Source organism: Orycteropus afer, unplaced genomic scaffold (genome assembly GCF_000298275.1).
Source record: "Orycteropus afer afer isolate SDZICR_OR568_19922 unplaced genomic scaffold, OryAfe1.0 scaffold00034, whole genome shotgun sequence".
Taxonomy (NCBI): Eukaryota; Metazoa; Chordata; class Mammalia; order Tubulidentata; family Orycteropodidae; genus Orycteropus; species Orycteropus afer.
Window position 1 is genome coordinate 2,437,377 of NW_006921621.1, and position 26,988 is coordinate 2,464,364.

The 26,988-nt window shown below is 39.5% G+C and overlaps 1 protein-coding gene across 1 annotated transcript in view; it reads left to right on the plus strand.

The window, feature by feature from the left end:
- PKHD1 (PKHD1 ciliary IPT domain containing fibrocystin/polyductin) overlaps window positions 1-26,988 on the plus strand; it is a 774,619-nt gene that overhangs the window by 197,200 nt on the left and 550,431 nt on the right. The window contains exon 35 of the mRNA XM_007936280.1: window positions 25,829-25,985. Within this exon, the coding sequence (XP_007934471.1) occupies window positions 25,829-25,985 (157 nt within the window). The remainder of the gene's footprint in view (window positions 1-25,828; window positions 25,986-26,988) is intronic.

Sequence of the window (26,988 nt, forward strand, 5' to 3'; positions counted from 1 at the left end):
TGAGGAGTGGCTGGTGGGTTTGAACCACCAGCCTTCTGGTTAGCAGTGAAGTGCCATAGGCACTACACTATCAAAGCTCCTATATATATAGGTATATGTTATATGTATATGTATATATGTATACTGTTATTGTTAGGTGCCATCGAGTTAGCTCCGACTCATAATGACCCTATGTACAGCAGAATGAAACACTGCTAAGTCCTGTGCCAGCCTCACAATCCTTACTATACCTGAGCCATCATTGCACCCACTATGCCAATCCATCTTGTTGAGGACCTTCCCTTTCTTTACTGACCCGCTGCTTTACCAAGCATGATATCCCTCTCCAGGGAATGGTCTTTCTGACAACATGACCAAAGTAGGTGAGACTGAGTGTGGCCATTCTCATTTCCAAGGAGCATTCTAGCTGCACTTTTTCCAAGACAGATTTATTCATTCTTTTAGCAGTCCGTACTTTCAATATCCTTTACCAAGACCACAACTCAAAAGCATCAACTCTTCTTTGGTCTTACTTGTTCATTGTCCAGCTCTCACATGCATAAGAGACGATTGAAAATACCATGGCTTGGGTTAGGTGCACCTTAGTCCTCAAAGAGACATCTTTGCTCTTCAGCACTTGAAAGAGGTCATCAATTACAGCAGACTTGTCTGGTGCAATACATCAGTCATCTGATGTCTTGACTGCTGCTTCATATATGTGTGTATATATACACTCACGCATATATATGTTTTTAAATTCTTGTTGGAAATATGGTTTCTGAAGATATTCTTCCAAATGGTAGCTTGTCTTTCCAGTTTTTAGTAAAGTCTTTTGATGAATAAATTTTTTTTATTTTTAAGAGGTCCTGTTTGTTTATTTTGACTTTTGCTGTTTGTCTTTTTGTTATTATATTAGATAGTCCATTGTTGATATCTAAGCCTGACACTGTTGCTCCTGCTTGTTCTAAGAATTTTGTGGTTTCAGTTTACATATTTAGGTACCTATTCCATTTGAATTTGTTTCTGTGTGTGGTATGAGGCAAGGATCCTGTTCTGTATCTGGAAATCCAATTTCCCCTGCCCATTTATTGAAGAGACACTTCTTTTCCCATCGAATGGACTTGGCATCCTTGTCAAAAATCAGTTGATCATAGATGTGTGGGTTTATTTCTAGACTCTCAATTCTATTCAGTTGGTCTGTGTGTCTATTGTTTTGCCAGTACCAAGCTGTTTTGATTACTGTATGTGTATAGTTTGTTTTAAAATAAAAAATGTGATTTTTTTTTCCCTTTTTTTTTTTCTCTTTCAACATTGTTTTAGCTATTCAGAGCCTCCTGTCATTCAATATGAAGTTGAGGACTAGTGTTTCTATTTCTGTAAAGAAGGCCATTGAAATTTTGATAGGGATTATACTGAATCTAGAGATCACTTTGGGTGACATCTTAACAATATTAAGTCTTCTAATCAATGAACATGGAACATCTTTCCATTTACTTAACTCTTCTTCAATCTCTTTTGGCAATATTCTTAAGTTTTCATTGTATAAGTCCTTCACAATCCTGGTTAGATTTATTCCCAAGTATTTTATTCCCTTAAATGCTATTGTAAATGTAATTGTTTCCCTAATTTTCCTTTTACATTTCTCACTACTAGTGTATAAAACCTAACTAATTTTTGTTGACCATGAACCCTGCAACATTGCTAAATTCCTCTATTAGCTCTAGAAGTTTTCTTGTGGACTCTTGGATTTTCTATCTATAGTATCATATCACCTATGAATAGAGATAATTTTACTTCTTCTTTTCCAATCCAGATACTTTATATTTCTTTTTTCTTGCTATAAGCTAGGGCTTCTAATACTGTATCTAACAGAACTGGTGAGAATGGGCACCCTTGTCTTGTTCCCCATTTTAAGTGGAAGGCCCTAAGTCTGTCTCCATTCAGTTTAATGTTAGGTGTTGGCTTTTCATTATATGCCCTGAATTATATTGAGGAATTTCCCTTCTATTCCAATCTGTTTTAGAGTTTTCATTAAGAAAGTGTATTGAATTTTATTAAATGCTTTTTCTGCATACATAGACATTGTTCTGGTTACCTAGTGCTGCTCTGACAGGAATAATACACCACAAATGGGATGGTCTTAACAAACAGGAGTTTATTCTCTCACAATTTGGAGTCTTTAAGTCCAAGTTCAAAGTGCCAGACTCTAAGGGCTGAGTATAAGCCCCTCAGCCTTGGGATCCAGCTCTGCCTCCTGCTCCTGGCCCACTGGAGCTCAAGGCATTTCTTCACTCAGACAGCTGCTGGCTGCTGAGGCTGAGAAGCCCCAAGGTTGACAAGTAAAAAGGCACAGTCCCGATGTTACCACACGGCAGGCCATTGACTTAAGTCCATTGTAAGTCCCAAGGTCGGCAGAGCATAGCAGGCTGCTGAGGAACGACACAGCTACATGCAGGGTCCAAGCGTGGCCTAGGCTAGAGACTTTTCTCAAAGCTTCTCCTTATGTACAGGAAGCAGACCACATCCCAAAGGCAGCTACTCAGCTGCTTGTGACACATCCCACCATGGAGTTGATTGCCAGTCTCACCATGGGGAATAACTACCACCAGCTGTCCACTCAACCAGGCCCAGCCAAGTTGACACACAAACAAAACTACCAAAAATTCCACCCTTGTCAACTTGGCACCTGTACAGATCTTCAATGGGTGGTATCTGTACAGGTCTCCTCCACTGGGTGGCTCCAGTCCCCTAGTTCCTCTAAGTGGCGACCTCACCCCCTTGGCCTCATGGCCTGTTCCTCTCCCTCTTGAGCATGGCAGCCCTGCCCCCTCACTCTTGGGCAGCAGCTATGGCTTCATCCCACTAGCTGACATGAACGAGCAGCCCCACAGTCCAGAACCAAGTTGGTGAAGGCCTGGCTCTTTGAAACCTGGGGGGCTGTGGTCATTCCACTCCCAAAGGCCATGGTCATACCCTTAAGACTGAGGCAGCTCTGCCTCCACTTCCTTGGTCTCTCCGCTTCTACCAATTAATGCCTGAGGGCAGCCCACTCTGCCAGAAATCTTTCTGACCAAAACACACTTGGCTTTCCTGCTCCATGGGCCGACCAACCTGCTACTCCATTTAATGCCGGTCTTCTCTACCAATTAACGCCCGAAGGAAACCCACTCCACCAGGAAGCCGCCTTCTCAATGGTACCTGGCTTTCTCCTCCATGGGCTGGTAAGACTGTCACTGTCTCATGCCGGTTCTCTCAGCCCTGCTCCTGCTGTTTCTAATGCCAGTCTTTGGGCTCTGCTCCTGCCATCTCTCATGCCAGTCTCTTGCCGTCTGTCCTGCCATCTGTCATTCATATGCTGGGGTCTCTCTGCCAGGGTCTTGGGTCAAGGACGCACTCCACCCTTGTTTCCACATTTTAGGTATCTGTCAGAGCAGCACCCCACTCTCTTGGTACCAAATTCTGTTCTGGTTACCTAGTGTCGCTCTGACAGGAATAATATACCACAAATGGGATGGTCTTAACAAACAGGAGTTTATTCTCTCACAGTTTGGAGGCTTTAAGTCCAAGTTCAAAGTGCCAGGCTCTAGGGGCTGAATATAAGCCCCTCAACATGGGGGTCCAGCTCTGCCTCCTGCTCCTGGCCCACTGGAGCTCGAGGTGTTTCTTCATTCAGACAGCTGCTGGCTGCTGAGGCTGAGAAGCCCCAAGGTTGACAAGTAAAAAGGCACAGTCCCGATGTTACCACACGGCAGGCCATTGACTTAAGTCCATTGTAAGTCCCAAGGTCGGCAGAGCATATAGTAGGCTGCTGAGCAACAACACAGCTACGTGCTTGAGGTCCAAGCGTGCCCTATGCTAGAGACCATTCCCAAGGCTTCTCCTTAAATATAGGAAGCAGACCATATCCCAAAGGCAGCTACTCAGCTGCTTGTGGTACATCCCACCATGGAGCTGATTGCCAGTCTTATCATGGGGAATAACTACCACCAGCTGTCCAGCCACTCAACCAGGCCCAGCCAAGATGACACACAAACAAAACTACCACAGACATGAATATGTGTTTTATTTTCTTTTGTTTTATTGATACGATATATTATGTTGATTGGTTTCTAGTGTTGAACCATCCCTGTATTCCTAGAATAAATTCAACTTGGTCATGGTGTATGCTATTGTATTCTGTTCCCTAGTATTTAATTGAGATTTTTGCATCTATATTCATAAGAGATATTGGCCTATAGTTTTCTTTTCTTGTGGTGTCTATGTCAGGTTTGGGTATCAGGGTTATGTTTGGTTCATAGAATAAATTAGGGAGTATTCTTTCCTTCTCTATCTTTTGGAAGAGTTCAAAAATATTAGTGTAAATTATTCTCTAAATGTTTGGTAGAAGTCCCCATTGATGCCATCTGGTCCAGGAATATTTTTTAGAGGAAAGGTTTTTTGATTACTGATTTGATCTCTTCACTTATTATGAGTCTTTTGAGGCTTTCTATTTCCTCTTGAGTCAGTTTGTACAGGTAGTGTGCTTCTAAAAATTTGTTCATTTTGTCTGGGTTATCCAGTTTGTTGCCATACAGTTGTTCATAATATTCCGTCATAATTCTTTTTATTTCTGTCAAGTCAGTTGTAATGTCCCCTGTTTCAATTTTTATTTTGGTTATTTTCATCTTTTCTCTTAATTTCTTTGTCAGTCTAGCTAAGGAACCAAATTCTGGTTTTATGATTCTGGATATTGTTTTTCTATTATTTTATTTTATTTATTTCTGCTCTGATCTTTGCTATTTCCTTTCTTCTAGTAGGTTTAGGCCTAATTTGCTTTTCTCTTTCTAGTTCCTGGAGTTGTTTAGTTAGGCTGTTAATCTGAGACTTTTTTTTCTTTTTCTTTTTCTGTAGGCATTTATTGCTATATTTTTCCCTGTGAATGTTGCCTTTGCTGCATCCCATAAGTTTTGGTATGTTGTGGTTTCATTTTCATTTGACTCTAAGAAATGTGTGATTTCTTCCTTGACCCATCGGTCACTTAATAGTACGTTATTTAATTTCCACATATTTGTGTATTTTCTAGGTGTTTGTCTATTAGTGATTTCTAGCTTTATTCTACTGTGGTAAGAGAAAATACTTTGTATGATTTCAGTCTTTTAAAATTCATCAAGACTTGCTTTGTGATGTAAAATGTAATCTGTGCTGGAGAATGATCCATGTGGCTTGGAGTAGAATGCATATTGTGCTGTTCTTGGATGGAATGTCCTGTGTATGTCTTTTAATTCTAGTTTATAGTGTCATTCAGGCCCTCTTTCTCCTTCTTGGTCTTTCTAGATGTTCTGTCCTATACTGAAAGTGGTGTATTTTTATAATACTATTTCTCCCTTCAATTCTGTCAGTGTTTGCTTTATGTATTTAGATGCCCTGATGTTGGGTACATGCATATTTATGATTTTTAAATCTTCTTGATTAATTGATCCTATCATCACTATATAATACCCATCTTTATCACTTCTGATAGATTTTGTCTCAAGTCTACTTCTTTGTCTAATATTAAGAATGATTATATTTGTGAACTTGTGGAACTTGGTCAACTTGGTAGATAGTGGTACCATTAACTAGTTCTTCAAAGTCACAGTCATTGAGTGAGTGTGGGGAGGGGAAAATAATGAGTACAGTTTTATATATGCTAGGGCTGAGTGCTTCCTAGAACATACAAATGGAGATGTCTACTCATTCAACATTTAGGAGAAAGTTCAGGAATTGAAATACAGATTTTAGAGTTATTAGAGTATGGTGTTGTTGTTGTTGTTGTTTGCCATCGAGTTGGCCCCGACTCATAGCGACCCCTCCTTGGGTTTCCAAGACAGTATCACTATGGAAGTAGGATTGCCCAACCTTCCTTCCGAGGAGTGGCTGGTGGGTTTGAACCACCAGCCTTCTGGTGAGCAGTCAAGTGCCTTAGGCACTATGCTACCAGAGCTCCTTATTAGAGTATAGGTGATAATAAAAACCAGGGGAGATGGTGACAGTATCTAGGAAGGTTGTGCAGATGAAAAAGAAGGGGATGGATGCCTGTGGACTGTCAGTGCTTATGCGATGAGTACAGAAGGGGACTCATATGTACCTTTGGGTTCTAGATGGTATCCTCTCCCGCCTTAGCAGCACCTGACGTCATCAGTGGCCTCACCTCTTTTCTGCATTTTCCATCTCTCTGTTAGCTCATTTTCCTTAGTACATACCTTTTCTAATCTTAAACTAATAATTCAAAAATCCTCCTAACCCTTCTTTGGCCCTATAGCCCCTTTTTGGAAGTTGCTGAGTTCTCTTCTTACCTCCAGAGCCATGTTTGTTGAAAGATCACTACATTGGTTTTTTTCTGTTCTTCACCTCTGGGCCATCCTCTCCCTAAGCTGGTTGGCTTTTGACAACCTTTTAGCACTGAACTGGCTCTGATCAAGGTCACCTGAACCTCCTAGGAAAAGCAAGGGCTACTTTTTCCTCCTTCTCTGATGATCTGCTTTTAATACATTAGATTTAATGGACTCTAATAATCACCCAACTCTAATTCAGTCTAAATGTAATTTCAAAACTTCAACCTTTTATCCAATTTTTAAAGACCTTTTCTCTTTCCTTCCAAGATAAACTATTGTTCTGGTTTGGAAGTCAGTAGTAGGGAAATGATTATTTATATTTTTTCTATATCCCATTCTATATTTATATGAGCTGGTCCAGGAAGAGAGAAAATTAGGATAAAAGGACACATGTTTGTGGCAGGTATAGCTCTTATCTGAGGTATATGCCATCTGGGTTGGAGATGTACAACTGCTAACTCTCTCTCATGGGCATTTGAGTGAATTCATCAGAAATTCTCCTTCTATGGTCCTCTGGTAGCATAGTGCCTAAGGCACTTGACTGCTAACCAGAAGGCTGGAGGTTCAAACCCACCAGCCACTCCTCAGAAGAAAGATGGGGCAATCTACTTCTGTAGTGATACTGCCTCGGAAACCCAAGGAGGGGTCTCTATGAGTTGGGTCCAACTTGATGGCACATAACAACAACAACATGGTCCTTGACAGACAACTCTTCTCTGACTGACTAGCTCATTACTGTTTGGGATGGGGGAGGGTCTTTCCTCTACCCAAATAGCCCAATCTGCCTCATGGACAGGATCCTTTTAAATCACCCCAGACCCATTTCCTTCAAGAGGCTCTCTGCCTTATCCCCAGAATGCCTTTACCTTTGTCCTTCCAGTCTTCTCACTTTACAGGTGTGAATCAAGTACTAGTGCCTTTTCCATTAAACTCTCCCATTGGTTGTCTTGAAGCCCCTTGTTTGGCTTAGGTGAAGTGGGAACGGAGATAGAAAATACTATAACATACCAAACATTGTAAAGTAGTGTGGGATAAGTGCTATTTTTTTATTGTTAAGTGACATCAAGTTGGCTCTAAGTCACAGTAAACCTATGTACAATAGAACGAAACACTGCCCAGTTGTGTATAATCCTCACAATCCTTGCTATACCTGAGCCCATTGTTTCAGCCACTGTGTCAATCCATCTCGTTGAACGTCTTCCCCTTTTTCGCTGACCCTCCACTTTAGCAAGCATGATATTCTTCTCTAAGTGATAGTCACTTCTGACAACATGACCAAAGGAGGTGAGATGAAATCTGCCCATTCTTGCTTCCAAGGAGTATTCCGGCTGTACTTCTTCCAGGCCAGATTTATTCTTTCTTCTGGCAGTCTATGGCATTTTCAGTATTCTTCACTAACGCCACAGTTCAAAGGCATCAACTCTTCTTCGGTATTCCTTATTCATTGTCCAGCTTTCACATGCATATGAGGCAATTGAAAATACCATGGCTTGGGTTAGATGCACCTTAGTCCCTAAAGTGACATCTTTTGCTTTTCAATACTTCAAAGAGTTCTTTTGCAGCAGATTTGCCCAGTGCAATATGACGTCTAATTTTTTGACTGCTACTTCCATGGGTGTTGATCGTGAATCAAGTAAAATGAAATCTTCAACAACTTCAATCTTTTCTCCATTTATCATGTTGTTGCTTATTGAGTGTTCAGAAATAGACTCACACATCTGTGATCAACTGATTTTTGACAAGTGTGCCTAGTCCATTAGATGGGAAAAGAAGTGTCTCTTCAATAAATGGTGCTGGGAAAATTGGATTTCTATATATAGAAAAATGAAACAGGATCCTTCCTTACAGCATACAGGAAAACAAATTCAAAATGGAATACAACAAATGTAACACAATGCACTGCCGTCAGTTGGATCCAACTCATAGTGACCCTTCCTTGGGTTCCTGTGACAGGAATCCTGTGAATCACTATCGAAGTAGATTGCCCATCACCTGAGTATGTAAACTAAAACCATAAAATTCTTAGAAGAACAAGCAGGAGTAGTGGTGTCAGGCTTAGCTTTCAACAATGGATTATCTAATATAATAACAAAAGCACAAACAGCAAAAGAGAATTAAATTGGACCTCATAAAAATCAACAACTGCCATCTAGTCAAATCTGACTCATAGCCATTCCACCTTAGGTTTCCGAGGTGGTATCTCTACGGAAGTAGATTGCCCAGTCTTACTTCGGAGGAGTGGCTGGTGGGTTTGAACTGACAGTCTTCTGCATAGCAGTCAAATGCCTTAGGCACTACGCCGTCAACTTTACTAAAAAGTTAAAAGACAAGCTAGCAACCAGGAGAATATCTCCAGACACTACATTTTCAATAAGAATTTAATAAACAAACAAACAGAAAAATGATATGTATAATTTCAACAGCTTAACAAAAAGACAAAAATAAATTTCGCTCATTTTATGATTGGGTTGTTTGCCTTTTTTGTTGTAAAAAGACAAATAATCGAATCACAAAATGAGAAAAAGACATGAATAGACATTTTCACCAAAGAGATAGGTAAAACGTCCAGTGGAAGCAGTAGTGGGGAGACTAGGAAAATCTCAGAGATAGGAGGATGAGTTGGCTTTTGAAGACTGAGCATAAGTTTGCCTAGTAGAAAGGATCAAAAGGCTCTTCAAGATGAAGGTAGTAGAAGTAACCTCCATGAATGAAAGCATGGAGACGTGAAATAGCAGAGTGTGTCTGGGGAGCTACGAGCTACACAGGGGTGTGAGCTGAAAGGTGAACAGGTACAAGAGCACAGAGGGCTTGCAGACATACACATACACCCAGAGAAACAGGAATGCAAGCCACATTCCCTAGAGCCACTAGGTAGGGAAATACGCTGAGGGTTATCATCTTTCCTTGTTTCTCATTCTTTCATCTGGTTTCAGGACCTTGAGAATGCCACTTAAACTCAGGGATCCAATGTCTTCATCTGAAGAATGAGGAGACTGGATACTCTAAATTTCTCTCATTCTAATCTAGGCTCCGTAGAAGCACTGAATGAACTTGTCAGGCTGAATTTTTAAATCTTTGATTTGGTTTAGAGAACCATAGGATTCAAGGGTATTTGTGATTTTATTAAAAATAGAGAATCATATCTTCTATAAATTATGTTGTTATTTCTTGTCCATTCAGTTCTGAGTCATGGCAGCCCCATGAATGCAGAGTAGAACTACTCCATAGGGTTTTCAAGACTGTGACCTTTTGGAAGATCACCAGGCATCTCTGAATCTGAGGCCTCTCTGGATGGATTCGAACTATGACTCTTTTGGCTAGTAGTTGAGTGCTTAACCGTTTGTGCCACTCACGGACTTATTATAATTTGGCCTAAATTCTATTTTAACAATCCAAATCTGTTTGCTTAGTCTGCAGAATGCTATTAAATGTCATTTATTTTCTGCTTTTACCTCCTGTCCTTTAAACATTTTTCAAGTGCCTCCTTTTCATCTTGTAAGGAGCTCTGGTGGTACTGTGGTTAAAACATTGAACAGCTAACTGAAATGTCCTTGGTTTGAATCCACCAGCCACTCTGCTGGAGAAAGATGAAGTCTGCTTCCGTAAAGTTTTACAGCCTTGGAAACCCTATGGGGCAGTTCTACTCTGTCCTAAAGGTTCACTATGAGTCAGAATTGACTCAGTGACAGTGGATAGGATGTTCTTTTCATCTTGGTGACTTGGAGAGTCAGGCAGGTTTCAATAGTCAGAGCTCCTTACCTTGTCTTCAAATGTTCTCAAAAGACTTAAACAATGTTTTAAATTAAATACAATGTAGATGCTTTTGGTCTGCTGGTATGTAAAGCTTAAAGAATTCAGGTTAATGTTCCCCACTCCTCAGTTATTTGAGGATCATGGGAAAGAGGAAGGACTAAAAAGTTATGGTTAATTCTTTCTGGTTCATGTAACAGAGATGAAATGACTTTTCTCAATTTCCTAAAACAAAACCAAAAACTAAAAATTTAAGAGAATTTTATCTGGGGAGAGGGATGTCAGAAAGCTGTGAAGTAGTGGGAAATGGGTAATGGAAGTTGTGCCACATGGTTGTCAGCTTTTCATGAGGTCCATTGATGAGGCTCATACCTAATGGTTCGCTCTGTCAAGAAAATTTCAGAAGAGCTCCTTGTGGTGGTGGTAGTGGTGGTGGTGTGTGCTGCGAAGTTAATTCTGCCTCATAGCCACCCTGTGGGACAGAGAGAGTAGCACTGCCCCACAGGGTTCCCTGTAATCTTGACAGGAGCAGATTGCCAGGTCTTTTCTCTGGAAGAGCAGCTGGTGAGTTTGAACTGCTGATCTTTTCATTAGCAGCTGAGTATTTAACCATCGTGCCACCAGGGCTCCTAAGAGCTCCTTATACTGTGTTAATTTAAAAATAAAGGCTGTGTCTTTTGGTGGGGGCAGAAAAAACAAACTCACTCAACAGTGCTTTGATTTGGTTTTGGCCTGACTCTGCCCCTGCTCAATTTATTGGGTAATCCTGTGTAGGAGTGCTTACTTTTACATTTATGAAATGAGATATTGGACCAGATATCTAAGCTTTCATTAGCCCTGAATTAATACAGGGACTTATTGGGGGCTATGTTTCTTCCCATTGGGAAAATAGAAGTTTCCATGTTCTTGATGCAAAATAGAGCCACATGGATAATTAACCCTCACCAAGTTGAGCCATAGATTTCCAGCACAAGGGTAGTTCCCTCAGATTGGGAGACTTCTGCCAAGGGGCACTTTACAGAGAGGTCTTGTGGCCTCTGATAACTTTCTTGTATGGCTGTTGAATTAGCCCAGCCTTGGATTACTCAGTAGTTGATTATGGATGCTTAAGGCTTGTTTCATGGGGATCTCTGTGGCTTTTGAACCCCTAAGCTTGAGGGGCTTGTTGGGGGATAACTATGCCTGTGGATTGTTTAGTATTTACTAAGGATTTTGAGTTTTCTGTTTTAAAGGCACATGACACAGAAAGTTGTTCAAGGGTTTGTATAAATTTATGTGTGTATGTTATACTCACATGTTTATACATTATGTGAATTGTATACAATGAATTCCAGGTGACTGTGAAGCAAGTGATTAAAGTGCTGTGCTATGTGGAAATTATCTGGAGCTTCATGAATCTTCAAAAGTTGGGAAACTTTTGCTTCATGATATATTCTCTGAAGAAAGTTTACTGCAAAGGAGAATGCATATACTTTATTAAGCTCATGTATCAGCAGTCAGAGCAGTAAGTTAGATATTTAAAAAAAATGCTACTTTGATATTCTAAATATGTGGCCGTTGACTTTTGGATGTTTTATTTTTAAACTTTTTTGTTGTTGTTGTTGCTATGCCTCCACCTGCTTGCTAGTTCACCCTCATTTTAATAACTGGCATATGAAAATTTGGAAAAATAAAGCACAGATATTTTCTTTCATGTCAAAATGGCATGTGGTTTTGATCCTGAGAGTGGAGGGTTTCCATCAGACTCCCCTATCTGAAATCTCCGGGTCTATTTCCTCCTTTGCCTGGACTGCTGTTACTGGTAGTTGGTGTTATTCAATTATCTCTACATTTTAACCTTGGTGTTTACCTCTAATGTTGCTCAAGTCAGTAGATGATTCATTGCATCTGGAACCAATAAACAGGGTTTGGCAGAAAAGGGACAATATGTGGCGGATGCATTTGGACGCAAGGGAACAATGCATTTGAAATTGGCTTCTAAGAGCTTAGAAATTCAATTATGTGATCCTGGGTACAGGGGTGGTTACAACAATGCCTGGCCCATAGTGAGCACTCAGTGAATGTTAGTAGTGGTGATGGTGATGATGAAACACAATCTGCATACAAAGAAAGGCACCCCAATGAACAGGCAAGTGCCCCAAATTCTAAGTTCCTGAGTTTTCATCCAGCTTTGAAACCCATTATTGAATCTTTCTTGGTTTTCTCATTTCTTAAATAGGGCTGATAATTTTGTGGTATTAACCTTAAAACTTAAAACTTTGTACATTATCAGATACCAGGCAATATAAGCATAAATGCTTAATGATAAAACGTGATGCATGATGCTCCTTTGATATCAGGAAATCTCAAAACTTAAATTAGCATTTCCTTTGTTCTCCCTAAAAAGTATGTTAATTTCTACTCTGAAGCTTAGAGAATTAAAAAGAGTTATTTAGTCGAGGAGTCCCTGGGTAGTGCAAATGATTAACACACTTGGTTGCTAACAGAGAGATTGGAGGTTTGAGTCTACCAGAGGTACCTCAGAAGAAATGCCTGACAATATACTTGTGAAAAATCAGCCATTGTAAACCCTGTGGAGCACAGGTCTGTTCTGACACACAGGGTCACCATGAGTTGGGGTTGACTCAATGGCAACTGGTCACTGGTTAGTCATTCAAGGCCAGTGATGATGCCAGGTAGAGGACGAATTTCTCTGATTTTATAAGTTTGATCTTTTCCTGCATTGCAGTACCTGTTTCTTTAGTGAGGGAATAAAAAAGCCAGATCCTCTTTTGTCCTCAGGAAGTAATACTAGTGAAAGAGTATGCTATTAGTACCAATTGTACTTAAATACTATTTTCAGAAGTAGAGTTGGAATATGGGCTTTTGAAAATACTTATTATCTCCCAAAGGATGCATATCATGGCTGGGTTCAGCATCAGGAAGGTTTTACCTTTCTTCAGTCCGAGCAGAGTGAAGTTGAGAAGATGCGGCATTCCTATGGCATTTACTATTTAGCTTTAGCAGTCTTAAGTCTTTGTAAGTAAATGAAAGGTCTACATGAGGTTTTAATTTAAACTCTGTGGCATCACAAATTCAAATATTCCATGTTGCATGTCCAGTGTGTGGGGAGACATTTCTGCTATGGGAGAACTGGCCTTCTGCCCAGCCCTCAGATCCCAAGTTGGTCTTGTTGTTATCTATCCTTGTAAGCAGTGACTTTAATGCAGAGGAAAATATCTGACTACTAACATGTTGTTTGTGAAGATTGTTCCACAAAGAAAGCCATTATGGTAGTATATTCATTTTCTATTGCTATATAACAAATTACCATAATCTTAACAATTTTAAACCGTACCTATTATTATCTTACAGTTATGTAGGTCAGGAGTCTGGGCACGGTATGGCTGGGTCTTCTGCTCAGATGCACAGTACTGAGATCAAGGTCTTGGTCAAGCTGCTTTCTCATCTGGAACTGAAAATCTTCTTCCAGCTCATTCAGGTTGTGGGCAGAGGTCATTTCCTGGAGACTATAAGGACTAAACAAAACAAAACAAAAAAACCAAACTCACTGCCATCGAGTCGAATCTGACTTACTGTGACCCCTCCTTGGGTTTCTGAGGTGGTATCATGATGGAAGTAGATTGCCCAAGGTCCTCATTTTCTTGTTAGTGTCTACTGAGAATCTCTTTAAGCTCCCAGACACCCCTTCATTAGTATGGTGGGTAGCTGCTTCAAGGGTAGTGGGAGATTCTTTTTTAAAGACTAACCTGATTAAGTCCTCCTTTGGGTTAAACTCCAGATCAACTGATTGGGGATCTTAATCACCTTTGTCTTATAATGTAACTTAATGATGGGAATAATATCGTAACATATTAACAGGCTTTTCCCTTACTCTTGCACTGGTTGGTGCAAAAGGTTAAGCATGCAACTATTAACCAAAATGTTGGTGGTCCAGACCCACTCAGAGGTGCTTTAGAAGAAAGGTCTGGTGGTCTGCTTCTGAAAAGTCACAGCTTTGAAAGCGCTGTGGAGTGCAGCTCTATTCGACACATACGAGGTCACTATTAATTGGAATTTACTCCATTGCAGTGAGTTTTGGCGCTTATTCAAGGGGAAAGGATTATATAGGACCTTGGGCAATTTACTTCTGCAGTGATACCACCTCAGAAACCCAAGGAGGGGTCACTATGAGTCAGGATCAACTCAACGGCACATAATAACAACATGCACTAGAAGTGGGCATCATGGGGGCCACCTCAGATTTCTCTTTATCATAGTCATATGCTTGAATATGGGGATCAGAGAAGGTCTCTAGACATATCCTGTGTGAAAATCAAGTGTTTCCTGCTGGCATTGAGTGATCTGTTTTATAGCTTCCTAAATTCCATGTATTGACTTATTCCTGTGCTTACATGGATTGCTAAGACACAAACCCAGTCTGCATAATTTTTTTTTTCTGGGGGTTTTAATGAGGCTAAGCTGGTTCTAGGTTCCTTTGAGGGGTTCATGTGTAGGATGGCCCTGGGGACATCATTCCAAGAGGGGATCTGAACTCTTGGTACTATACTAGCTCTTTTTCCAGTATTTCTCAGAACTGTGGCATGTTTGATGCCAACAAAAAGACAGGGAAAAGACTTTGTTTTTGCTCTTGTTTCTAGTATAAGGACTTGGTGTGGTTTGGCTGAGCCAAATGGTTGAGCCCTCGGCTACCAGCCAAGGGGTTGGCAGTTTGAATCCACCTAGGGATTCAGAAGAAAGGCCTGGCAATCTGCTTTTAAAAGATCAAAGCCATTGAAAACCCTGTGGGGCACAATTCTACTCAGAAGCACTTGGAGTTGCCATGAGTCTGAATTGACTCCACAATAACTGGTTGTTTGTTTGTTTTTCTTTTTTTAACCTCAGCCCAGAAACATACCTCATCTGCTTTTTGACCTCTGTGAGCTCTGGGCAAAACTCCCCCAAAGAGATGGGGAAACCAAGAAAGGGAGCAAACACCAAGGGGATCTGATGTGTGTTAATCTGAGACCTACCCACTTTCCTAATTGATTGTTCACTACAAAGTAGCTTGATGCGTCTTTAGCCTGCAAGCTACATGTAATCAACTTTTGTTTGTTTCTATTAAAAAAAAATTTTTTTTTTGCCCTTGAGGAGATCATTATTTCTATTGTATGAAGATGGTAGCCCAAACATTAGAAGTAATTAGACCAGATGGCAGTGAATACTTCTATTGTAAAATACAGTGATCCTTACAAACTTGTTCTCATTCTCTGAGCTGACTCCTTTTTCCTCTGCCACCACATATTCATTTTGTTTCCCTTCAGGTATTAAGGGAAGGGGAAAAACAAGAAAAGAAGGAAAAAAAAAAAGCTTCCCCTGGTGTATGAAACTGAGGAGCTGTCAAAGGTTCATGGCAGGGAGAGTGCGCTCCGTGTATTCAATCACGGAAATTAAGTGTTTTCGAAGGCGGTGCAGTCACGGGTCCATTGCATGGGGAAATAACACGCTATAGTCCATCACTTAAAATGTTAACCTTGTCTCTTACTGGTGACTGGGAGCAGAAACACGTGCTCTGTGCTTGCTGGTTAAATGGCAGTTTGTCAGCTCTGTGGAGAAGGCTGGCGTGTATATGTCAATCTTATGATTTGGCTTTCTCCCTCTCTCTGTGTATGTGGCTTGCATACATGTACACACTTGCCCACACATCCACTTGGCTTTATGTGATCAGCCTCCAGGGATCATTGTTTACTGGATCATTGCTTACAAGAGACTTATTGTTTACTGGAAAATGAGGAGAACTGAATCTGTTTCCAGTACGTAAATGTGTTTCTTATATTAAGATGTTTTTGTCTGCCAGTCCTTGAACTCCTAAGTAGTTCTATTGTAATTACTTATTTTTACTTACAGAAAGTTTCATTTTGAACATATTTCAGTATTGATAGAGTGGATTTTGTACTGCACTGAGCATATTATTTAGGCCCTTCGAAAACGTCAGTTATTGTTACTGTACTGATGGTATGAATTAGAATATACAAGGGCAGTGTCAGATTACCCAATGAACAAAGTAAGCGCAGGTTCACTTGTGCTTATTTACTAATCTATAGTGAACAATATTGTATTTTTTCACCGCATCAAAGATTTTGCTTCTAGGTATGGCTGTCATCTGTCTCCTAATCCTACTGTTCCTTCCTACAGGATTAAAGTTTCTTTTCAGACTTACAGCCCCTAACAGGGATAGAAGGAGTGCTGATGGTGTAATGGTTCAGTCATTTGGCTGCTAAACAAAAGGTCAACAGTTCAAACCCACCAGCCATTCTGTGGGAGAAAGATGAGGCAGTCTGCTTCCGTAAAGATTTATGGTCTTGGAAATCCTATGTGGGTAGTTCTTTTCTGTCCTAAAGGATTGTTATGAGTCAGAATCAACTCAATGGCAATGGGTTGATGAAATAGGGATGGGAGCATCCAGTAAGCAAGGTAAATACAGGCTTATTTGTGCTTACTTTGCTTATTGGGTAATCTACTCCTGACCAGGGATCAGCACAATTTTTCTATGAAGAGCCAGACAGTAAATATTTTAGGCTTTGTGGACCATGTAGTCTCTGTCACAAACTGAAATTAGCTGTAGACAGTATGTAAATGAACAGGTATGGCTGTGTTCCAATAAAGCTTTATTTACAAAAACAGGAGGCAAGACAGATTTGGCCTGTAGGCTGTAGTTTGCTGACCCTTGTTATATATTACTGAACATTTTATGTGATTCTTTTTTCTGTGATGTATGAAGGACTTGCTGTCCACCTAGGTCTTTTGTAGAGTAACAAGCTAGTGTCCCATTGCATCCACAAAAAAGCTATATAGCTGTATACCATTCCTTCCTACTATTCTCCCTCCCTGTGTTCTAGCCACTTTGTCTGTCCTCCTTGCTGCACCTGAAATGCTCCAGGATGCTCTTTTCCAGGGCCTTATCCCAGTAGCTTGTGACTCACACTCCACTTTTCTGCCCCAATCCCTTATCAGAGGTGCAGTCCGTGACCACTTGATATAAAAATAGTAACTCCCATTGTAGAATTCACATCTCCTCCTCTTCCTTTCTTTTAAAAAAATTTTTGTTGTTGTTGAGGATATATTCAACAACCAATTCAACCATTTCTACATGTACATTTTAGTGACTAATTATATTTTTCAAGTTGTGTAAACATTCACACCCTCTTTTTCTGAGTTATTTGTCCCTATTAACATAAGCTTACTGCCTCCTAAGGTACCTATCCAATCTTTCCAATTGCTGTTATCACTTTGATCTCATATAGATAGTTCTTAAAAGAACATAATGCTCAAGGCAGATATTTTTACTAGTTAAGCTAAACTGTTGTTTGGTCTTAAGAAGACTCCAGGGGATATTTTTGGCTTAAGGATTATCTCAGGGTAGTAGATTTAGGGGTTCATCTAGTTCCCATGGACGCAGGAAGTCTAGAGTCCATAAGAATTTGAAATTCTGTTCTACATTTTCCTCCTTTTGATCCAGAGTCTTCTTCTATGGAATCTTTGATTAAAATATTCACCAATGGTAGCCAGGCACCATACAGTTCTGCAAAGGAGGCATTTAGTCACAAATTCTGTATCCTCCTCCTATTCCTGCCTCTCCTTCTTCCTCTCTTGCTCCAGGCAACAGAGACCAATTATTGTGCCTTGGATAGCCCCTTGCAAGCTTTTAAGACTCTTGGCACTACACAACAGAAGTAGAAGGTAGAATAGAAGCACTACTAAACGTGTTATTAGACCAATTACTGAGATGTCCCATGAAACCATGATGCTAAACCTCCAAACCAAGGAATCAAATCCCATGAGATGTTTGGTTTTACTTAAGGAGTCGGAGAAGCTACTCCCCCTCTCTGTCTTTTTTTTTTTTTTTTTTTCTTTTGTAAATGTATCTTTCAAACAACTTCTGTCAGTTCAACTTTTTACAGGCATGTAACTTATTCAGCAACCCTAATCTTAATGTGATTTTTCCCTCTCTTGTTAACCTATTCCCCCTCCCTCCTGCTGCTGGTAACTACTAATAAATTTTGGTATCTATACATTTTCCTGTTCTTGTTTTTATGTATGTGAAGTCATATAATATTTGTCCTATAATATTTCTTTCACTCAACATAGTGTCTTCAAGCTCCATCCATATTGTAACATGTATCAAAACTTTGTTTCTTCCATTGGGTTGGTAGTATTCCATTGTAGGTACCACATTTTGTTTATCCATTCATCCATTGATGGGCATTTATGTTGTTGCCACCTGTTGGCTATTGTGAATAGTGCTGCAATGAACACTGGTGTCAAGTCTGTTTGAGTCTCTGCTTTCAGGTCTTTTGGGTGGGTCTATTCGTAGGAGTGTAATTGCTGGGTCATATATTAGTTCTATGTTAAGCTGTTGTTTTTAATAGCACATTATTTGTTTCATGTATTTATCTGTTCTTCTCCTAAAATATAAACTCCATGAGGACAGGATTTTGTTTTGTTCATAGCTGTATCCCCAATGCCTAGACCAATGACTGGTATGTATAGTGGTGGTTGTTGTTATGTGCCGTGCAGTCGGCCCCAACTCATAGCGACACCTCCTTGGGTTTCCAATGCGGTATCACTACGGAAGTAGACTGCCCAACCTTGCTTCCGAGGAGTGGCTGGTGTGTTTGAACCACCAGCCTTCTGGTTAGCAGTCAAGTGCCTTAGGCACTATGCTACCGGAACTCCTATATATAGCGGAGGCTGAATAAATGTTTGTTGAGTGCAGGGATCCAGCACTCTGCATTTCTAGGCAAGAAGTCTGAAAAGAGTCTATGGTTATTGAGATCTGTTAAGAGTGCACAATAAGTATTAGTTATTACTAATTTTTAATTACACTTTAAGTGAAGAGAGTAATAACTGTTTTTTTCAACAGCATAAGAGAATAAGTGAAATGTCTAGCACTGTGCTTGGGATAGTAGAGGCATTCAAGAACCAGTAGCTATCATTATTATTATTTTCTCCAGCAAGTATAATGACCCTCAGGCTTAGAATTTAGAAGAAACATTGGTAGAGGAGGATTAAAGAAGCAAATGGAAGAGATGACAAAGAAAGGCTCTGTAAATTCATTCTGTTTGCAGACTGTCATAGTCTTCTGAAGCTCAAGAGTGCTAAAATAACTTAGATATACAAAGCATTGTACTGGTATCAGTAATCTCTGAGAAATCTTAGAGTACAGGATGTATGTAGAACTGGGAGATCAGCCAGTGAATTCCCTGGTTTTCTAAGGCGGAAAAAAGTTAAATTTGAATTGTACACAGGTCATTGGCAGAATACATTTTTGATGTTTCTTTGAGTGGCCAATGTGCTGGGCAGTGTAGAGAAGGACTTTCTCATGTTATCACATAATCATGAATGGTTTATGAGCATCAGGAAAAGACAGTGATCACATAAAGCTAGCCTGATCTCAGTAAGAACAAATTATGCCAAACTAATTTAATTTCCTTTTTGTTCCCTAAAGGGTTATTGCATTATATGTCAGAGGCTCTATTCTTAATCCTGGATTTGCAGATGGTTGAATTTTCTACAATGAACATCTTTTGTTTCATAACTAGCTAAAATAATCTCAGCCTATGTTAATTTTATGTGTAGTATCCAGACTTTTTTTTTTTTTTTTTAAGTGATTAATGTACTGGTGTTCACCTATAAGGCAGTTTCTACAAGAATGAGGCATCTAATCCCCCGAATTCCCATAGCACCTTGGTGTTATGTCTTTAATTATTGAATTAATCACATTTTATTTTAATTATCTGGCTATTTGTCTTTCTTTCAATTACAATGTGGATACCTTAAGAGCAAGGGCCAGGTCACATTTATCTAGGAGAGATGCCTTTACATTATTAGCTCGTAGATAAAAGTATTAGGATTTTAATTGGCCAACAAGTTAATACCACCCAACATTACCATGCAGTTATTAAAATAATGACAGCTATTAGTTGGGAGAGCAAATATTATTTAATAAATGGTGCTAAGACAACCAGTTAACTAGAGGAAAAAAGCAAAAAATAAAAACAAATTGGAAATATCCATCAATATAAATTCTAAGTGAATATGAAAATATAAAACTATACAAATTAAGAAGAAAGTTATATTTATGTCAGAATGGGGAAAGATGTTCCATTAATGAAGCATTGGAGGATATCACAAAAGAGAAGATAAATAAAGTTCATTCATAAAAATTAAAAATATTTGTATATAAAGGAGCATATAGAAAAGTAAAAAAAAAAATATTTGCAGGTTCATATAAAATTATTTTAGTCATTTCAATTACATTTCTAATTATGGTATAGTAATTAGGAGCCCAATCAGCAGTTGACCATTTGTAAATTCCAAAATATTTTCAGGGTAACTGCTTTATGCCAGGGATGTTCTAGGCATTAGGAATACAGCAGACAGCCAAGATAATCTCATGAAACTTACATATTAGTGGGGGTTGAGTTATTACCAACACCCATGTGTTAGGTGGTAGTAAATGCTTTGGAGAAAATAAAGCAGCATAAGTAGTGAAGAGAATGGTGGTTACAAGGACCTGTCTTTTCCTATTTTCAGGACTTACATGTTGAGGAAGAAGGCAGTCTGGTGAAGTGTCAAAACAGTTCTTCCTTGTCTTTGTCATCTATGACACACTGTGACTATAATGATTCCCATACCCTACCTCCTCCTGACCCCAGCTCAACACATACACTTACTAATAGGTCTTTGCTTTGCCTGGTGTTCCAACTCGCTGATCAATGACTTCTTTCAAGATAACTCTGGTGGTGTTGCAAGTACATTTAAGGTGACATGTAAGATTTGCAGACACTGCACATTCCCTGAAGTTCAGAGAAGTGCTGACATGCTGCAAGAAGAAAACAAATTGCATAAGCTTCCTAGCTGAGGCAGGAAAGTTTTTGCTTGTTTCTTTCTGGTTTATTTGGGTCTGTATATACTGAAGTAAAGATGAGGGCATGTTCCAGTGAGTTCTTTTATCTCTGTTCTATTCTTATATCTCTGTTTCCTCCCCTGCTCCCATATGTTCCAAGAAGACTGAAGTATAGGCTGAGCACCCTGGGAACTATGGAGGGCAGGGTTTGTATTAGGTGGGTGTGGTTGGAGATTCAGAGCATGGTGTTCATTAAAAAGTGATATTGATGTCAAGAGATCAAAAAAAAAAAAAAAAAAGTTTCTGAGGCAGTATCTCTATGGAAGTAGATTGCCAGTCTTCCTTCCGAGGAGTGGCTGGTGCGTTTGAACTGCCTGCCTTTTGGTTAGCAGTCAAATACCTTAGGCACACTATGCCACCAGATATCAACAGATAGGTTTTCAAAATCTTTTATCAGTGCTGTCAGCATTGTTCTTTGTTTGATTGGACCAAAGTGATAAGGATTAGAGGATAAAGATGTCAGAAGATATTGTTGAGTGCCTTTGAGTTGGTTCTGACCCTGTGTACAATGGAATGAAACACTGCCTAGTCCTGGGTCATCCTCCTAGTCGTTGCTATGTTTGAGCTCATTGTTTCAGCCACTGTGCCAATCCATCTTATTGGAAAATGAACCATCTTCAGTGTTTCATGGGGCATTGTTTAGAGGTTCTGTGTAGAGAATGATACCATCAGCAGTGTTAACTGTGAGATGAGGAGAAGCTAAAAATCTTAAGGCTACTTGCATGTAGTCATAGATTTAGGGAAAGTGTAATTCTGGAGTTACATTGCCCTTCTGCTTCCCTAACTAACTGGCAAGAAGTTTGAGGCTAGTTTTTCAGGCCTTTTAGAATGAAAAGGAAAAGAAAATTAGTCTATTTTGACTCATGATGACACCATGTATGTCAAAGTAGAACTGTGCCTCATAGGGTTTTCAGTGTCTGTTTTTTGGAAGTAGATCTTCAGGCCTTTCTTCTAAGGTGCCTCTGGGTGGACTTGAACCTCCAACCTTATGGTTATTAGCTGAGCTCATTGACCCTTTGCACTACTCAAGCACTCCCTTTAGTATTTAATGATTATTTTATATTAAATCAGGAATCACCAATACAAATTTATGTATATCAGGATACCTTTATTATGCTGAGGAGAAGTTTGGGTATAGAGATGCTTAGATCTGTTGAAACTGAATGCTTAACGATTATATGCATTTGAAATTTATCACATTGAATAGAGAGCCTTAAGGTAAAAGAAAAAAGTCGGTGAAATGTTTCGTACAGAGAATGAATCTGAGTGTCAGGTTCTAATCTAGATATGTTTCCCATCATTTGGTTTAAGTTTAAATAGAGCTTGAGAACACAATTAAGTATTATGAAAGCATTGGGCCAAGCCCAGTGGATCAAGAGCATTTTTAAGTATTTTAGTTTGTGTCACCTGTTTGTCCACCTATTGTATCAAGAAGAGATGTATATGTGTAGTATCTGTAAATATGTGCATGGGGTTAGCAGGTAGAAGATTCATTCATGTAATAAATAAACCCATCTATTTTGATGGAGCACTTACTGTGTATCAGAGACTTTCCAGAGAGGTAGGGATATAGCCATGACCAAAACAAAGTCCTTGCTTTCATTGAGCATGTATTGCATAAGCTCAATTGGTGTTTAACAAATAGACAAATAATTATCTGATCTAATAGTGTTAAGTGCATGGAAGAAAAATGAAGCAGTGTTTGGGGAAAGAGAATGATTGGAAGTGCTGTTTCAATAAGGGACAGGGAAGAGGTGACATATGAACAGATGCTTGAATAAAGTAAGAGAGTCAGACTTGCAGATGTTTGGGGGAAGAATGTTCTAGGACAGAGCATGGTATATGAAAAGACCTGAGGTAGGAGCTGCTTTGCATGAGTCAAGGCCGTCTCTACCACTATGGTCTTTTACTTACCATTTAAGATCTTTGAGCCTTTAGTTCTTCTGTAAAGAGAAGGTAACATTTGACTTTCCCACCCACTGCGTTGGGGCTGAATACAACAATTTTTGAAGGCTGACAGGCCAGGCCAAGATGTTGTAACTATGAAGTGTACTAAATGATATACAGGTGCTTCAGATTAAGAGAGAAGGCTCTTCACATTCACATAGAGCTAGATAACAGGTATCCATACTAATTATAAGAGATTCAAAATGTTAGTAAATTAATTAATGAAAGACCCTCTGGGATGGTCTTCCTGTGACCTCCTTAAATAACTCATTAATATCTTACTATTTCAGATTTTTTCACTGTGAGGGCCATGAGCTCTGAGTGCCCTTGTTGTTCTAGCTGGGCTGTGAATCTGACCATCAAGTTAGTGTCTCGGAAAGAGCTGTCCTGGTGAATTCTTCATATTTTCTACAGCCCATCCACACACCACCCTGTTTAGTTTTCTGGTCTTCATTAAGCTCCTGAGTTTAGAGAAATTGTCTGGGTTCTGTTTTTGGCTGTTTTTCTCCCTTCTAGCCCTCTGTCTTGAATTGTCCTCAAATTATTGATACGTAAGTGTCATATGAAGAGATTATTAAAATTATAGATCACTGAACCCCACCTCCAGAGCTTTGGATTCCATAGGTTTGTAATGGCATTGAGTCATCTGTACTTTAAAACAGCTCTAAGTTGAGAAGCATTGTCTGAAAGCATCTTTAAAATGAAGAGATGGAATTTTCTCTAGACTCTGACTTTCTAGACATCCAGTCTGTTGTGCAGGTGATTTCCTTCATTTATCTCCTTCAGCTTTTTCTAACTTCTCACCACTTTATTCCACTCAAGTTCCCTCCTGGTCACCTCCCTTTTCTCTTTATGAATTCGATAGGAGTGAATTAAGGGATTATAAGGAGGTAAATGATTAGCTTCATAAGAGACACTTTTTGTAATTTTATCTTGGTATAATTGAGTCAGAATTGACTTGACAACACATAACAACAGCAACGACAACATAACCAGCTTTAGTGTGAAATCATCTAGAATTAAAATACTTCCTTACTTTTTGAGTCTATGGATAGCCATCATGGAGACATGGTTCACGTGGCATACAATGATGTTCACATCTAAGTCATTCTTCTCTCTGTGGTGTTGGGATTGGTTATCACTATGTCATATGCCTTTCCATCTCTTACACTGGGATAAGCCATAGACTTTTATTTGTCCTTTGTAGATACAGAAAATGAGTATTCTCTATATCTTTGTAGATATAGAAAAAAGCCTAGAAAATGAAAAGACCATGGCTTTCCTAATTCCAGAGTCTTAATTTGGTAGCGTATAGTACTTGAGATTATTGTCCTGGAGTCACTGTCCTTTCCTAGAAAGTGTATGAATTCTTCTGGCAATACATTTTTCCATTTTATCTCTCAGAAGTAACTCCAGGGCACTATTTTGTGTGTAGGTGTAGTTCTTGGTATTATAAACATGCCTTCCCTTAATGATTTTCCATTTGCCTCTAACACCTCATAAGAGGACCTTCTAGGCAGTTCTTTTATAAGAAGTCAGGCTTTATATTTGGTTGGAAGCAGGGTGGGAGAATTGTGTGGAGAGAGACATATACATGTATGTAAAACCTTGAGGGAATTGCCTTCTCTATATTGATTTCATTATATTTATCATAATTATGAGATCAGTGGTGGTTCAGTGGTAGAATTCTCTCCTCCCATGTGGGAAACCTGGGTTCAATTGCTGGCCAGTGCACCTCAAGCATAGCTGTCACTCATCTTTCAGTGAAGGCTTGCATGTTGCTGTGATGTTGAATAGGTTTCAGTGGAGCGTCCAGGCTAAGACAGATTAGGAAGAAATGCCTGGTGACCTGCTTCTGAAAAACAGCCAGTGAAAACTCTATGGATCACAATGGTTTGATCCTATTGTTCATGGAGTCACCATGAGTTTGGGGCCAACTTGACAGCAGCTAATGACATCATCATTATAGTTCCATAGCTATACAGGACATTTAGACATCTTCTTGACTTCTTGCAGGCTGAATGCTGACTGATTTTTGTGGTTTTCCATCCTTGTTTTGAAAAACACATGACTTCAGTGTGACTGCAAATTAAAAAGAAAACCAAACGTTCTGAGAGAGGATTGAAGGCTGGGGAGGAGAGGGACTGCTTCCTCCTCTAGATGCCTCCTCAGTCTCACTACTGCCACTGACTCAAAGGTTCCAGGCTGTTTACTTGTCATCTGAAGTCTGCATTTCGTCTATGCATAAGATATGTTCAGCACTGATACACCAAGCATAGAGGGGAAGGCAAGAATAACATAAAAAAGTAGAGTGGGAGGATGGATCTGAGCACTTGGGAAGAGGAATGTTCCTATAAAACAGGGACACTTGGCAGTAGGGCCAGTGAAAAATGATACCAATTACATAAAGCAAAATGCCACCCATCAAGCAGAACATTTTAATTCCCCCTATTCCAGGCTATTTATGAGTTTTTGTCCAATACTCAATACATGTCTGTAAAAATAAAAAATGGAATCGACCCCATCTGTTCGGTAGAAGGGGGCTCTGTGTTGGGGGTGGGTGGGTAAGAAAACATAACAGCATGTTGGAGAATTTCGGGAGTTCTACACAGAGGCACTTCAGATAAAGCTTCGCCCCTTCATTAGTTTTTCCTGTTTGGGCTAGTTGAATGAGAAAGAGAGGGTGTGACTAATTTTATCTGGACATTTACAGGTATCCATAAATTAACTTTATTTCTTTCAAGAAGTTCTATCTTGATGGATTACCCATAATATCCTGCTTAAAACAAACAAATACAAAACAAAATAGCATAATCAAAAGAAAAAAACCAAAACACTCTCTGTTTTCCAGGGCAACTTTTCCTTTCAGTTCTGTCGGAGATGGTCCAGGGCTCACAGCTGGTTTCCTGAAAGCGTGCCACAAGATGGCGACAACGTCACGGTGGAGAGTGGCCACTTGCTACTGCTTGACACCAACACAAGCGTCCTCAACTTACTGCATGTTAAAGGTCTGTAGAGTTTGCAGATCACTGGCGTTATGTATGTAATTCCATCACTCTTAGGGGCCAGGAGGGCAGTAAAGTTTTTGGATAAGTTCCAGAACTTGGTTGACAATTCATTTGCAGATCAAATTGAGATCTTACTATGAAAAGAAAGAAGTGGTCAGAGGGTTCAAAGTGAAAGCCCCCTTTTTTGACTCTTATAAGCACAAAGCTTGATTATTTTAATTTTTTAAAAACAAGAAGGTTAACAGCCTTCTCAAAGAATATGCTTCTTTATTCAACTACTTTGTAGTCATGCTTTTCCAGGGCAGCCCCCACAATATAGCAAAATGCCCTGAAATTGGTTAATGCTGTTGCCTTTGAAATTCCCTGCCAAGAAAGCAATGTCTTCCTGCTTGTACCCTGTTGTGGTTTTGACTTCTGGGTCCCATGGAAAGTCGTATAAATAGGCTTTCTTATTACAAAATCAGTCACATAGCTCTAGGGTCTAGGAAGTTGGAAAAGACTGAGAATTCAAATTTCAACTTTTCCACCATTTCACTAAATGACTAAGTCAGTTATTTCACCTCTTTGTGTATTTGCTCCCTTATCTGTTAAATGAGAATAAAAACTATTGTCTAGTTCAGTGATAATAAGAAATGATTATCAAAGTGACTGTCTTCATCTGCAAATAAAAATTGCTTAGGAAATGTGATTAGTTATGGCTCTCAATAAAACTCTGCACTTCTATTCTTTACTATAAATATATTTAGTAGTTACACATGCATTTGTTCTTGCTGAAGTAAAAGCATGCCTCCATGCAGGGAAAATAAAATATTTTCAAAGCATATCAACTCATGCAGTTTTGATGCCTGTCTCTTACAGACTGAATCAGTTTTCTTCTGAGTGAGCATTTTGTCATTCTATATTCTGGAAGCTCTGGTAGCATAATGGCTAAGACACTTGCCTGCTAACCAGACGGCTGGCGGTTCAAACCCACCAGCCACTCCTCGGAAGGAAGGTTGGGCAA